A 15421-nucleotide genomic window follows, 5' to 3' on the forward strand; every position below is an offset into this window, starting at 1 on the left:
CCAACCAACCAGCCAACCAGCCAACCAAACAACCAGCCAGCCAGCCAGCCAACTAACCAGCCAGCCAACCAGCCAACCAGCCAACCAACCAACCAGCCAACCAGCCAACCAAACAACCAGCCAGCCAGCCAGCCAACCAACCAGCCAGCCAACCAGCCAACCAACCAACCAACCAGCCAGCCAGCCAGCCAGCCAACCATCCAACCAAACAAACCAAAACAAAAAACAAAAAAGCCAAGAACAATATAACTCCTAAAGCCTTTTCATGCAAAGAAAATTTGTTTTTATTTTTTACTTTATATTATATCTCTAGACTAAAAAATTCTAGCTCCTGATTGAAAGATCTAATTTTTTTCTCTTTTTTTTATTGGATATTTTATTTATTTACATTTCAAATGTTATCCCCTTTCCAGATCCCCCCTCCCCAGAAACCCTCTATCCCACTCCCCCTCCTCTTGCTTCTATGAGGTTGTGTGCCTTCCCGCCCTTGAATTCCCCTTCACTGGGGCATCCATTGAGCCTTCATGGGACCAAGAGTCTCCCCTCCCATTGATACCCAACAAGGCCATCCTCTGCTACATACGCAGCTGGAGTCATGGGTCCCTCCATGTGTACTCCTTGGTTGGTGGTTTAGACCTTAAGAGTTCCTTCTCAAATAAAATTACTATCATTTAGACTGCCATTTTTATTCATAATTTTATTTTATTCTAGTCCCAAAGGCTCAGGATCTCACATTATCACAAATTTATAGGCATACACCTTAAAGTCTCTAGAAATTCAGTTTAGTTTATTTTATCTTCCACATGGGAATACAATTCTAATGACATCTATCTTTCTGTCTGTCTGTCTGTCTGTCTATCTATCTATCTATCTATCTATCTATCTGCCTGTGTAAATTATGGATTGGCATTAGGTGCTGTTTTTTCTTTTTTATGAGTCATGCTTTGTAGCTTTGCATGTTTGATATTTTTTAAGGAAGATTGAATATTGTTTAGTTTCTTGAAGTGTTTCAGCTTTCTGAGACATGGTTACATTATCTGAAAGTTGTGTGGTAGTTTCAAGAGTTTGTTTTTAAAGATACGGGTGTGTTTATCGTTTGTTAAAATGAGAGTAACAAACTGATTGCTATTACCAAGGAAGGACTCTATCAGGTACTGTCTCTGTTGTCTCATGAATTACAAGGTTGCCCAGTTTCACTGGTAGGAATAGATACTATTCTATTGGTCTGGGTGAATTCTGTCTGCCATTCCCTGTTACCATAATGGGTGATTTTTCTCTAACGTGATACTTCCCTCATCCTTCCACACACGCAGACACACAGATCAGAGTGATATGGAAGATGTGAGGAGCTGCAAGCTGTCCTGAGTTCTCTGTCTCTGCACGCTTTCCTTTTCAGCACTCTGATCTGTATACTTCAGCTACTTAGCTATCTAAAGTTATTAAACTATTAAAGCAGAGTAGGCTATCAACAATAGCAGCTTTTTGATTATGAAGGCTGTAATCACTAAGCAGGTAATAAAGTGACATGGAAGGAGTACTTTAATATGGAGGTAGATTAACAATTTAAGCTGGAAATACCCCACTTAGTACGTGTGTTTTCTAGATTATACTCGCCGCAGTCTTATATTTATCATGTGATTACTTGGTCTACATTCTCTTGAAATTTCACTTGTTTAGATTGTGATTTATGTTTCTTATACTGCCATCCTAGCCCATATTTTTTTTTTTGTCTTCAGTGTAAATGTGATGCTTAAAAACATGTTAGCAATTTGATAAATATTTATTAAATAAGTGGGCAATTTCTACTTTAAGTGATTATTTTGAAAGGCAAATGATAACTAAAGAAGAAGGTGAAAGCCCAAATCGTAGAAAAATGCTAAATGTCTTTGAGTTTAACTGGATGTAAGAGTAATTCCCAGTTAATAAAAGGTAATCAAAGAAAACCAAATAAATTCTAAACACAGTTTTCTTTGTGGGCTTGCTATTTTACAGGTATCTTCTATTGGAGAAGGCATCAGATGAACTTGTTGAGCGAAGTCACATTTTTAGTAGCTTTTTCTATAAATGCTTGACAAGAAAGGAAAATAATTTAACAGAAGATAATCCAGATCTATCGTAAGTCAGTGTAATGTAACTGAGGTTGTAAGAGGACCGTGTGTGTGTGTATGTGTGTGTGTGGTGGGGTGCACGGCATGCAAGTGAAGGCCAGGGTGCAGCTGAGGGAGTCCACTCTCCTACCATGTGGTTCCCGGAGACTGAGCCAACTCGCCAGGCTGACGGCAGCTGGCCTAACCAGCTGAGCCAACTCTCTAACTCTGAAGCGTTAAATAAAGCTATTCATGCTCCCTGTGAAGTAGCATCGTTGTAATACTACCAAGAGGAAGCATCCTGCGGGTCACAGCTTCCTCTGCTTTGAGAACCATTTCTTACCTTTTGCCGTTCACTCTGTAAGAGGGAGGTTGGTTTTCGTAGGCCACAAGGAGTGAAAAGTCAGACTGTCTCCCCTACCCTTCTTGCTTTGGACTGTGATTTTATCAGAGGTTGTATTTCCCCTGTGGAGCTTACTGGTCGTGGCTACCAGACCTTTACCTTCCACTTGGAGGCGCTGCTGCTCTCCTTTCTCTGCACCCCAGGGCTAGAGCAGTTCCCACGAGGCTCTTCTTCAGTACCTCACTGGCCTTTTAAAATGCGTACTTCCTGTTATAAAAGTGTAGAGCTGTTATTTTCCCTCTGATTAATATGCCTTGCTGACATGCTATTACATTAAGTTATGATAACTATTGAAATACCATTCTTATTTGCATAATTTTGCTAAATTTCTCTATTTAGTTTTTTAAATTATTAACACTTGAGCAGTAGATAGGACTAGAAAAAAATGAAGAAATAGTTATTATTTATTAGATAATAGGAACTCAGGTAGGAATGATAGCATAGACTGCTTTACAGACCCTTGCTCCATGTACAGCAATTAGTATTAACTCAATGAATAGATCTTGCAGGCGGTTGAAATCTTTTCTAGCACTTGTATTTCACAGTGAGAGCTATAATCGTGCTGTTTCCTATTTGTTGGTAATCCTAGCTTTCTGTGAGGTCAGAGTCTTTCTAGTTTCCACACTCTTTCCAGTGCCTTGCTCAGTAACTGGAAAATAATAGGAAGTAAAAACAGAAGATAATAATAATGCCTCTTACTAAATAGGGAGAACTGTTAGATATTTAATTAGGGATATTTTACAATTAGGAACTGAGTAAAAAAACTGGGCAGTGGTGGCGCACACCTTTAATCATTTCTTGTGTGCTTTCTTTCACCTTCCTTAAATTCATTTTGGACAGTTCAGGTCCTTTTTGTTACTTGTTCTCAGGGAAGTAATAAGAAACCTGCTGAAGAACTGGAAGGAGAGTGGATGAGGCTCAGCGGTGCTCTTAACTTTATCCTGTCCTTTCCTTATGTGTGACTGAAGGGAGATGAAGCTTATGTTTAAAATTAAAGACAGAACCCTCATTTCACCTCCTCCACTAGGCTTTAACACGTACCACAGAGCAGCTGGATAATTTTGTAAAGGTCTGGTGATCCTCTGTGTTATCTCTAAGTGGAGCAAAGCAGACAGAATTAGGTTTGAAGGTGTTTGTGCTCACTGCTGAGCACACTTCGGAGTCTACAAAGCCTGTAGCAGTGTACTGCCTCTACTCTGTTTCCTCCATTACTGTTTATATGGGACTAGACATAAGAACAGTGAAATATAGTTCTGATATGATAAAGTACATATTTTAAGATGGTGACTTAATAAACCTAGCATTTAAAGTGTAAAAGATAGCTTTTAATTGCATACCTTAAATAAAAAACTTTTACCTTTCAGTTCTATGGCTTAAATTACAATTTAAAAATTAAATCTATGTCTTTCATTTTCTTAGAGTGGCTCAGAGGAGACACCGAAGAGTGAGAACATGGACTCGTCATATCAACATTTTTAATAAAGACTACATCTTTGTACCTGTTAATGAATCGTAAGCATTTTTGAGTATTTGAAAGCCAGTTAAGGGTTAAGAAAAGATATTTGAGGTATAGTCAATAAAAAGGCTACACAATGCAGAAGTCACTTAAGTTTTTAGTAGAAAAAGATAACAAATGTCTCAAATGTTATAATAACTAAGGCAATTGAGTTAATTGTATTAGAACTAAATTCTAATGCAATAAGTGATGTTATGGGTCTTTTTTTATTAAAAGAGATTTTGAAAAGAAAATACCGAATGTATGAAGGTAGATAAAGTTTGAAGTTTTATTTACGGCCTTGGTAATTGTGGCTCTTCATGTGGATCTTATATGAGTTACTGTAGTAGATGTTTTCACAATAAGTAAAAAGGTTATCATATCTTCTGTCGCAGATGTAGTTCTAGAAGATTCTTCTACGTTCTGATTGGCATGTTATTAAGATTGCAGTTCTTTTCAACAGGTCTCACTGGTATCTTGCAGTCATTTGTTTCCCATGGCTAGAAGAGGCTGTGTATGAAGATTGTCCACAAACTGTGTCCCAACAGTTCCAGGGTCAGCAGTCTCAACATGACCACAAAATGACAGGTGGCATTCAGTGTTAATGCACCATTTTTAATAATAATCCTGGTAATAAGCAGATTAAGTAAAACAATATGAAGCTAACAGTCTACCCATTTATTATTAAACATATTAGAAGAGTAAAAATGTTTGAATTTTTTAGAATACCCAGGATTATACATAATGTAACTCTAAAATCATAGTCTTGATGCTAAGTTCTATTACAGCATTTTAAGAAAATAGCTTTCTAACATGACTCTGAATTCATGGAATGACTCTTGAGGCATAGCTTAAATCACTCACTTATTATATTTCTCATGTACTAATAACTCAGAGTCAACATAGACACCCATATTTCTTCTATAATTTTCTTGTGACATCTAATTTTAAATAAGCGAATGAGCCTAATTTCTTTGAAAAAAAATTTAAGAATCAGGTGTTGTTTTGTAGCTGTAACCTAAATAACAAGCAAAATTGGTAGCAGTTTGTTTTGTTTTGTTTTTACTAATATTATCCATAACCTGTAGAGGGGAAGGAGAAACACTGTGGGGACACCTGTTTATTTTCCATCTTTTCTTGTCCTTTTGAGTTTTGAAAGGTAGAAGAACATGACTAGTCAATGACCCTCCGCATCACAGCACACAGTGTTATTAGTGGGCTGTATTTGAAGTAGCCTTTTCAGAGGAAATGGGCCCAGCCAATTTGTATTTCAGGTTTTCGCTCTGAGGTTTCTATATTATGTGATAACAACCAGCTCTTATCAGTTTTATTCACTTGACTAAGTTTTCCCATAATACTGACTATAAAAAAATAGTGTTTCTTTAATTAGTACTTTGACTGCATCTTAAAGTTTAGATTATCTATATTATCTGTGTTAACACAGAATAAAGACTCATAGTGACTTATTTATTATTAGATAATGATCCACATACCACTTCAACTGTGTCCACGAGTGCAGAGGATTCCCAAGTAAGTATGTTCTATCCAGATGTGAAGAAAGGAAAACACTTATAAACATGAAAAGTTCATTATAAAATGGGGTCCTACCTAACTGTATTGAAAAGGCTATTAGTGGCTCATAATTAAATTGTGGTCCTTTTTGATTATCTCAACAATTTTTGGGAAAGAAAATGAAGTTCTTTAGTAGTTTGTGTTTACTTCCTCCCTTGGAAATTCATTTTTTCATTTAGAAACATAATGGCACTAAGATTCAGGAACTTATAAGCAAAATCATTGTCAGCGAAACCCACAATTGCTAATATGTTTACTCTTATCATAGATAAATATACCCTGATTCCTTCTCAGCCTTTGGTTTAGATCAAAGGCAAATTAAAACTCTTTGTGTGTGTGTGTGTGTGTGTGTGTGTGTGTGTGTGTGTGCGCGCGTGTGCGCGTGTACGCGTGCGCGTGCTCCGAAGGGAAGAAATATGACTCTACAGCCTTAGTTGATGTGGTGGTTTGAATATGCTTGGCCCAGGGAGTGGCACTATTAGGAGGTGTGGCCTTCTTGGAGGAAGTGTGTCACTGTGGGAGGTGGGATTTGAGAGAGCTTCTTCCTAGCTGCCTGGAAAGCAGTCTTTTTTTCTGTCTGCCTTTGGAACAAGATGCAGATCTCTCAGCTCTTTCTCTGGCACCATGCTTGCATGCACACTGCCATGCTTCCCACCGTGATGATAATGGGCCGAACCTCTGAACCTGTAAGCTAGCCCCAGTTAAACATTGTCCTTTTTAAGAGTTGCCTTGGTCATGGAGTCTCTTCACAGCAATGGAAACCTAGAGATAGAAGTTTGTACCAAGGACTTGGGTATTGCTATGATAGGCCTGATCATGTTTTTCTTTGGAGGAATGTGGATTTGGGGACTTTGGATTTAGAAAGCAATGGAATGTTTTAGTTGGGACTTAATGGGATATTCTAGAAGGAGTATGGAAGACATTAGTGCTGTGGGTGATTTGAACTGTAGGGTCCTGGCTCTAGATGTTTCAGAGGAGAAGAATTTTAATATGTGGCCTAGAGACTCTTCTTATAGTATTTTGGTAAAGAATGTGGCTGCTTTTTGCCATTGTCCAAAGAGTCTGCCTGGGACTAAAAGATGAAAAGATCAAGATTAATTGCTTTGACAAAGGAAGTCTCAAAAGAGCCTGGTATATATTCTATTGTGTGGCTATTAAGTTTCACTCTTATGAAGAGCATTTTAATGAAAAGTAGCAAGCATAGGAAGAAAAAAAAATACAAAATGTATGGATGAAAGAAGAAAGGAGCACCAGGAAGTGGAATGAAGCTAAATCCTGAGTTCAAGGATATTAAATGGCATATGGAGTGAACAAGATCCCACCCAGCTAAGCTTAGGCTTTTGCAGTTGAACAAGGGACTTGGTTATTGTTTTTATTTGGACTTTTAATCTGAAATGAACTACAATCCAGAAATGGAGAGCACAAGTGTGATTCAGATCTTGAGGTTGGAAGACACTACTCTTGAGGAATAGTGGCCATAAAAAGCTTAGGCTCAACATGGTGGCACATACCTTTAATCTCAGGAGACAAACAGATATTTGAGTTCAAGGCCAGCCTGGGACAGAGCAAGTTCAAAATAGAAAAAAGCTTAGGTCCAGGTGTGGTAGTTCACACCTCCAGTCCCAGAACTCAGGAAGACAGAGTCATGCAGATCTCTTGAGTTCAAGGTCAATCTACAGAGCAAGTTTTAGGACAGCCAAGCTTACACAGTGATGGAATTGGAAAACAGAAAGCTGGTAATAATGTAATAGAACAAGGGGGGCATGTTCCAGCCCCAGCAAGCAGCAGAACTTAGCAGCTTTGGCCATATAGCTCTGGCTTTTGAGTCAAGAGGAGAGGAGACTACTGGGACAATTGATTCTGGTTAGCTCGAGCTACGAAATTTGTGGTGGTTAAGAAGAGACCAGCACTACTGAGGCAAAGTCTTCTGGGAAGTATTTTTCTGAGAGAACAAAGAACCTGTGTTCTAGATAGAGGTAGCCAAGGTGGTACTTCATGCTGCATTGGGCTTGTTAATATGTAGGAGTCACCCAGGTGGTACTGGTTTTGACATCATGAAGGGGTCATGGAGAGTTGCTGAGGTTGATACTGTGAGAGGCCATGGAAGGCCATTGGTGAAGGTGCAGCCTCAGTTGCCGTTGAAGGGCCAGGACTGAAGGGGTCATGAAGTTGAGGCTTGACACTGTGAAGAGAGCCTATTGGTGAAGTCTAGTTGCAATGGAAGACCCCAATGCTTTGGAGATGCCAGTACCATGGGATCATCACTAAGAGCAGCAGCAGCTGTGGAGTCAACCAGCACCTATAGTGCTACAGAGGGCAGAGCTGGAGGAATGACCCAAGCCCTTTTGAGAAGCCCAGAATCATGTGTGGATCCCAGACATTGGAACAAGAAGCTATGAAATTGAAGTAACGTTGGATACCCCAAGAAGTTAGAGATGTCAGAGCTGTGGGATACCTGCCGAGGAAATCTGCTAACGAGGAGTAGAACCAGCCCAAGAGAAGGAAGCTTGTTTCAGTCAACAAAGATAAAGGAGTTGGAGATCTGAAGAGTGCTTTGAAATTAGACATGGAGATGCTGAGTTTGGAGTATGCCCAGATGGCTTGCTTTGGTCCAATATTTCCTTACCATGACATTTTGGAATGGTAATGTATATTCTGCATGATGTTGGAGGTATGTGATCTGCTTTTTGATTTTGATTTCTTAATAGCTTACCGTTAAGAGATGAATCTCAGAAGAGACTTTGAACTTTGGACTTCTAACATTGTAGAGACTGTTACAGACTATGGGACTTTTGAAGATGGACAAAATGTATTTTGCATTATGCTATGGCTAGGTATGGCCCCCCAAAAGACTCATATGTTTGAGATCATGTGTTTGAACTAGCCTATGGGGGCCAGGGAGTGGAATGTGGTAGTTTGAATATGTTTGGCTCAGGCAGTGGCACTATTAGGAGGTATGGCCTTGTTGAAGTAGGTGTGGCCTTGTTGAAAGAAGTGTGTCACCGTGGGGGTGGGATTTGAGAAACCTTTCTCCTAGCTTCCTGGAAGCCAGTCTTTTTCTGTCTGCCTGTGGACCAGGTGTAGAACTCTCAGCTTTCTCCAGTGCCATGCTTGCATGCACACTGCCATGCTTCCTGTCTTGATAATGGACTGAACCTCTGAACCTGTAAGCCAGCCCTAATTAAATGTTGTCCTTTATAAGAGTTGCCTTGGTCAGGTATCTCTTCACAGCAATGGAAACCCTAACTAAGACAGCTAAGTAACAGAATGTGTGTAGAGACAAGTTATCTTATTTGTCTTTACAATAATAAACAAATAAAAAGAAAATGTTATATTCCTGCTTAGGCCAGGTTGGAGCATGCCCAGGGTCAGGAAGAAAGTGTTCCAGCAGTGAGCTTTGGGAAGTGAAGTGAGCTTGCTTTGTTTTGAAGTGAACTGTGGAGGAAAGAATTCTGATTTGTAAAGTTAATTTCAGTATTTGAAGCACTTTAAGGAATGAGTGGCTATCAATGTATTTAAACTAGCTTTAATTGTAAGACAACATTCATGTTATTTCAGAGTACCGAGGTGAACATGTCAGTACCAAAGAAAATGTGTAAGCGGTAAGTACATATTCCAATGATAATACAAAGTTAGAAAATGATATAGTTTTAAAGATTTATTTTATGTGTATGAGTGTTTTGCCTACATGTGCATATGTGTACCATATGTGTGCTAGGCAACACTGCAGAGGTCAGAAGAGGGTTTTGGATCCCTTGGAACTGGAGTTACAGATAATTGTGAGCTACAGTGTGGATACTGGGTACCAAGCCCTTATCTTCTGCAAGAACAAGTGCTCTGAACCAAAGCTACAATATCTTGTCTTTCTATCTGTCTGTCTGTCTGTTCATCCATCCATTCATCCATCCATTTTAATAAATGTGTGTTTGTTAAGGGGTTTCAGATTCCATGGCACAGTCACATATATGAAGGTTTTAGGACAGCTTTTGGGAATCAGTTCTTTCCTTCTACCCAATATTGAAGCCAGGGCATGAGACTTAGAGGCAATTACCTGCTAAACTATCTCACCAGTCCTGGATGTTTTTTTTTTTTTTTTCTTTGTTTGTACTTTGGCATTCGTCTTTATGAATCTCTATATCTTGATTTCTTCCTTTGTGTTTTAAAGGCCATGTATTCTCATACTAGACTCCCTGAAAGCTGCTTCTATACAAAACACAGTTCAGAACTTACGAGAGTAAGTAATGACACCTTTTACATTCAGTCTGTTATGTAAAACCTCAGCATTTTTGAAACTACCTTCTGTATTACTCAAAACTAAATACCTTCAGTATTAATAAGTCCTGCAGATGGGGGGTGGGTAGCAAAATTGTCCTACAATCCAACACTCAGAGACAGTGCTGCATCCTGACAGGACTATGAATTCAAGGTCAGCCTTGAAGGGCATTGGACTATAATAGATTCTGGTTACATATATATGTATATTCATGATACTATCAATCTCCTTTTTACATATGCATATCATTTTTCAAGACAGGGTTTTTCTTTGTAGCCTGTCCAGACTGTCCTGGAACTTATTCTGTAGAACAGGCTAGCCTTGAGGTCAGAGATCTGCTTGTTTCTGCCTCCTGAGTACTAGGATTAAAGCTGTATGCCATCACTACCTAGCATAATAATTATATTTTTAACATATAACATGAACCTGGATATCTGATTGCTAACAACATCCTTTATTATGTGTTAATAGTGAAGGATTTAGATTTGTCAAAGGTAAATTCAAAATTTGTATTTATAATTGAATAAAACCACCATTTTATACAACAGTATTGCAGATATTGGTGAGTATCCAAAATAAAACCTGAAAAGAAAGTAGAAACTCGTAAATTTCTATTAGTGTGTGTGTGTGTGTGTGTGAGAGAGAGAGAGAGAGAGAGAGAGAGAGAGAGAGGAGAGAGAGATAGATGTTTGGGTCTGGACCTAGGTGTGGAGGTTAGATGACAACTTGTGACACTTGGTTGTCTCTTTCCACTATGTGGGTTCTGGGCGTCTAATCCAGGTCGTAAGGAATCACAGCCAGAACCTTTGCTAGGAAGTGCTTTACCAGTTTGGCACTAGAGAAGAATTCTGTAATTTAATATCTGTGCTAGAAAGAAACACAATTTAAAAGCCATGTGTTGGCTTACTTCATAATATAAATAACTTTGTTTTCTGAACTGTGAACATGATGTTGTTGAGAACTCTACCTTTTATTTGAAAATCATATCACTTTCTTCACAGTGGCATTTATGAAGGCTCATAAATTATGGTTGTATTGTGAAAAATCTGTCTTTGGAAATTGAATTTAAAGCAGTAGATACTGTGAAGGAGATTTTTCTTCCTTTGTAGAAAGTGTTGCTGACTGATGAAGGTTTCTGCTCAAGCCATTTTCCTCATTGATTATTTCAGGTATTTGGAGGTAGAGTGGGAGGTAAAACGAAAAACGCACCGTGAATTCAGTAAAACCAACATGGTTGACCTGTGCCCCAAAGTCCCTAAGCAGGATAACAGCAGCGACTGTGGAGTCTATTTGTTGCAGTATGTGGAGAGCTTTTTCCAGGTGTGTGCCGACACAGAGTTTTCATTCACAGTTACTGATGTGCAGTTGCAGATCTCTGCCAGACAGACAGGCAGGAAAATGTAAGTAGGCATGGACACGGGGAGATGGAGAGAAGACATGGAGACCACAGTGACCTAAGATAGGGGAATCAGAGAAAAGACATGGAGACCACAGTGACCTAAGATAGGGGAATCTGAAAAGGTTAAAATGACTTGATTATTCTGTTAAATCCAAGAAAGCCATAGATGAACAAAATGGATGAAGACATGAAATACAGAACATATCAAATGAACATTTTAAAGGTGAAAACATACACAATCTGTGAAGAACTTACTTGGAGTTTTTAATGTAGTAATGCATGCATGTATGCCTGTATGATTAGGCAGCTGAAGCAAGATTATGAGAAAACATAGAAAAGCTCTCACTCAAAAGGATAAAACCATCACTAGGTGGATTGTGGGGATGTCCATCCATTTGACATAGATACAGTCATATTCATAGGTATCCTGGGATTCATGCGGCCTCAGGGCTGCAGGTTAGACACACATGGTAGCATATCAGATACAGCAGAAGATAGAATTAAATAATTTGAAGGAAATAGTAGCAACAAGTTTAATAGGACTAAGGTCTCATTTTTACATAATTGGAGTCCTAGAGGCTTAGTGAAGTAGCAAGTGGTGCAGATAAAATACAACAAAAAAAAATTTCCTTATGCAAAAAGACCCATTTACTTAAGTCTCTCAGAATGCCATAGCTGAGGAAACACAACTAGAAGCATGGCCGTTATTTTCTAATCCATAGACACTGTATTGGAGTGTAGCAACATTAAAGACAGATCTTTAAATGACAGGGAGCCAAGGCCTCTCACACCAGCTTGTTTAGTGCTGTCACTAGCACTGTCTCTTATGAAGACAGGCCTTTGACCAGAAGTTTATTTACAGAATTCTTGTCTGCACTTGGGACTTTTAATGTTGGGGTATGGGTGTGGGTGTGACACTGCATAGTAAAAGATGGTTAGAGAAACCATCGTGTAATTGTTACATTGTGCTTAGACTCCTTTTTCTTCCACACTGGAACTTCATTAACTGTGACAGTTTTGACCCTCTAGTATTGTTTTCTAGTTGATTTTGATTTGAAGTTTATAGTATTCAGTGGGCCTTGTTAGTGACATATTCTGACTTTGTTATTTAATTCCATTTAAGGTCGTCTCAGTCAATAGAATACACTTTAAGTATAGGATCACAATATAAAATTCCTAGGAGGAGGCGGCTAAAAGTTCTAAACCCGTATCTTGTACATTTGTGTACTATAGGCTTGAAGAACTACTGGATTTCCATAATGAAAGCAATACAAATTCTAATAAAAATATCAGTCCATCACTCAGGCACTGGCCCCTAGGGTCACCGTCAGTAAGTCCACCCTGATGTTCCACGGCAGCCCGTTTGTTCTTCTATCGTGCTTTGAGATGCAAGGCATTGTGCTAGGCTTTTACACAGCACAGTCTAAGGTAGCCTTCTATGGCAACCAGAGCAGTTAAACAAAGTTAAACAGGAGAAATGACATTGTAGTTGTAGCTCAACTTTGCCATTAAATTAATCTTATGGAAACGTAGTTGTTCTGGAAGCTGTTTTCTCCCCTAAAGGACAGCCTTTAGTGGGACTTTAATGCTTCCAACTCTGGAGTTCTTTATCACCCGGGCTTTCTCCATAACAGCTTAGCAATAGTAACATGTGTTCCACGTAATCTGAATTCTGGGTTTTTCTGAGTCATTTTTTACCAATTACCATCACTCAAACATGCATTGTAACAAAGTAGACTATTTAATTTTAATGTTTGAAAGTTAGCAATCGAATGAAATTGTTCTAAAATAGATGGCAGCCATGGCCACCTAGTCGAAACTGAAGACTTACTGTGTTCTTGGGGTGAGTGGCGAGGTGTAACGGTTTGCTGTGGTATGCAGTGAACTGTTACTTTTTGAAAGATAGCATTTTTGTTGTTTCCTATAAAAGTGATATTTAAAAAATTTGAAATCATGATGTCACACTGATGGCATTCTTTCCTTTTCTCTTACTAGGATCCCATCGTTAACTTTGAACTTCCAATTCACTTGGAGAAATGGTTTCCTCGCCATGTAATAAAGACCAAACGGGAAGATATTCGAGAGCTCATTTTGAAACTTCACTTACAGCAACAGAAGGGTGGCAGCTGCTAGTTAATCTGTGCACACACGGCACCCGCTCCCTAAGCTTCCTGGAAAGCCGCTTACCAGCATCTGTGTCAGCTTACAAAGAAGAAAGTAACTAACTCACAGTACATCACAGATTGTTGAAATGTACATGTGATCTTGTTTGAGTCCTTGGGCTCTCACAGCCGAAGGCGATGAACAAAGTACTCATAAGATAGAAATTAAAATCTGAAAAATATGATATTTTTATGACTAAATATGCTTGGATTATGCAATAGCATATGTAATGTGGGAATGTTTTCCTGAGTAATAAACCTATGTGATCTGTACTTCCACATGACTGGGTGTTGATGGGAGGTAGGCCCTCCCTGGTGCCAGCCCAGTGCTTGTCAGGTTTGTGGACAAGTCACATCATATTGTAATTCTAATCTTTGCAGCTCAAGCATGCAGTATGAATACTGTGTATTTTTTTTTAAAAAATAACTTAGTATCAAGGCTTCAGAAAATGCCATTCACGGCATCTCTTCTGTATAGTGTGGAAAAAAAAAAGAAATATTAAAAATTACCCTTTCAAAGTGCAGCTTATTCTCCATTACTAAATGCAACTACTTTGCTCTGATTTCCTCCTCCACTTATTTCAGTGTCATATATATAGGGATCTGAGAAATGAGCTCATCTGTTCATATAAAATGTGAAACAAATTTTAATACCAAATAAGTTTTAAAATACTATGTAGCTAAGCTTTGTTTATTTGATGCATAGCTATATAAATATTCATTCCTACATTACCCCAAAATGTGTGTATACAGTTTCTATAAAAGGTAAAATTGGTACCCTCATCATTTTAACAAAGAATACCGTTAAACTTGTATTTATTATTTAGAACCAAATATGTGATTTTTATCGTTTGGTTTACCCACTGCTCATGTGCAAAGCCAGATTTTTCATTGCTTTTATATTTTTAAGTTATTGTTTTTAAAGCTATATGATCCTCTGTGGATCTCACATATTCAGCACTTAATATTTTATTAAATGTTCAGGTAACAATTCTACTGAACTTATGTGATGATGATGGTGTTATCTAACAAACATTTTAGAACCTTATGCTCTTAGAAATATTTTGAAGGAGACATAATCATACTCTTTTCTCAAATAATGGGTTTTAGAATATTACTTTAAACATCTCTTGGATTTACAGTTATAACTGTATGTAAAGCACTTGAAGCAAATGTAATTTAAGATAAAACCAAGAAGTCTGAAAGTTTCATTTCCAGTCAAGTGACTTGGTTGTCAGTCAGCCTCCGTGTCCTCGGCTTCTGCAGATCTTGACTCTCTGCGTTGTTCGAGGTACGTGGCTTTTGGAGATCTCACATGAAAATTGTCATTAATTGCATAATTCATTCCCAATTTATGTGTGTTGGGGAGAATTTTTTTAAAGTGGCTGTTAATTGTATTGTATATCTAATTTTGCAAAGCAGGTATGTGAGACATTGTAATTTCTGAACTGTTTTGTTTGTGTGTTTTTCAAAGATACCATGGTCATTCATCATGTTTTGGAGACTGTTTAAAATTTGTTTTCCTAAATTCATGTAGAAATGATTTGAGGATATCAACATTTTGTATTAAACATGTTTTCAATTCATTAAATTGTAATTTTTTTCTTAAATATGAAGGACTGCTAGCAATGTATTTTTAATTGTGTCTTACATATACCATGTAATTGGTTGTTCAAATTAATTTTTCTTCACATTTTAACACATATGCAGTTAATTTGCTTATCTTTTTGTTAAAAGGGAAATATTGTTACTTCAAGTTGAGCAGCTTAACTCGATAAGACAAGAGTTCCCCAAATCCATAATCCAAAACGCTGCTAAGTATGAAATGTTCTGAGCACTAGCATTTTTTTTTGAAATTTTTTTATTACGTATTTTCCTCAATTACATTTCCAATGCTATCCCAAAAGTCCCCCATACCCTCCCCCCCACTTCTGTACCCACCCACTCCCACTTTTTGGCCCTGGCGTTCCCCTGTACTGGGGCATATAAAGTTTGCATGTCCAATGGGCCTCTCTTTCCAGTGATGGCCG

The 15421-nt window shown here is 38.2% G+C and overlaps 1 protein-coding gene across 5 annotated transcripts in view; it reads left to right on the forward strand.

Annotated features, from left to right (window-relative positions):
- The window catches only part of Senp7 (SUMO specific peptidase 7), a 114940-nt gene extending 99936 nt beyond the window's left edge, over nucleotides 1-15004 (forward strand). For 4 of the 5 annotated variants that reach the window (XM_029470363.1, XM_029470364.1, XM_029470365.1 and 1 more), the window contains 8 exons: nucleotides 1993-2115; nucleotides 3910-4002; nucleotides 4449-4573; nucleotides 5463-5515; nucleotides 9116-9159; nucleotides 9723-9791; nucleotides 11000-11150; nucleotides 13225-13915. In XM_029470363.1, the coding sequence (XP_029326223.1) occupies nucleotides 1993-2115; nucleotides 3910-4002; nucleotides 4449-4573; nucleotides 5463-5515; nucleotides 9116-9159; nucleotides 9723-9791; nucleotides 11000-11150; nucleotides 13225-13362 (796 nt within the window). In that variant the 3' untranslated portion in view covers nucleotides 13363-13915. Of the gene's footprint in view, nucleotides 1-1992; nucleotides 2116-3909; nucleotides 4003-4448; nucleotides 4574-5462; nucleotides 5516-9115; nucleotides 9160-9722; nucleotides 9792-10999; nucleotides 11151-13224 lie in introns of all 5 variants that reach the window. The other variant, XM_021185135.2, reaches the window with a different exon arrangement.
- Nucleotides 15005-15421: the final 417 nt, after the last annotated feature.

This window comes from Mus caroli, chromosome 16 (assembly GCF_900094665.2).
Source record: "Mus caroli chromosome 16, CAROLI_EIJ_v1.1, whole genome shotgun sequence".
Taxonomy (NCBI): domain Eukaryota; kingdom Metazoa; phylum Chordata; class Mammalia; order Rodentia; family Muridae; genus Mus; species Mus caroli.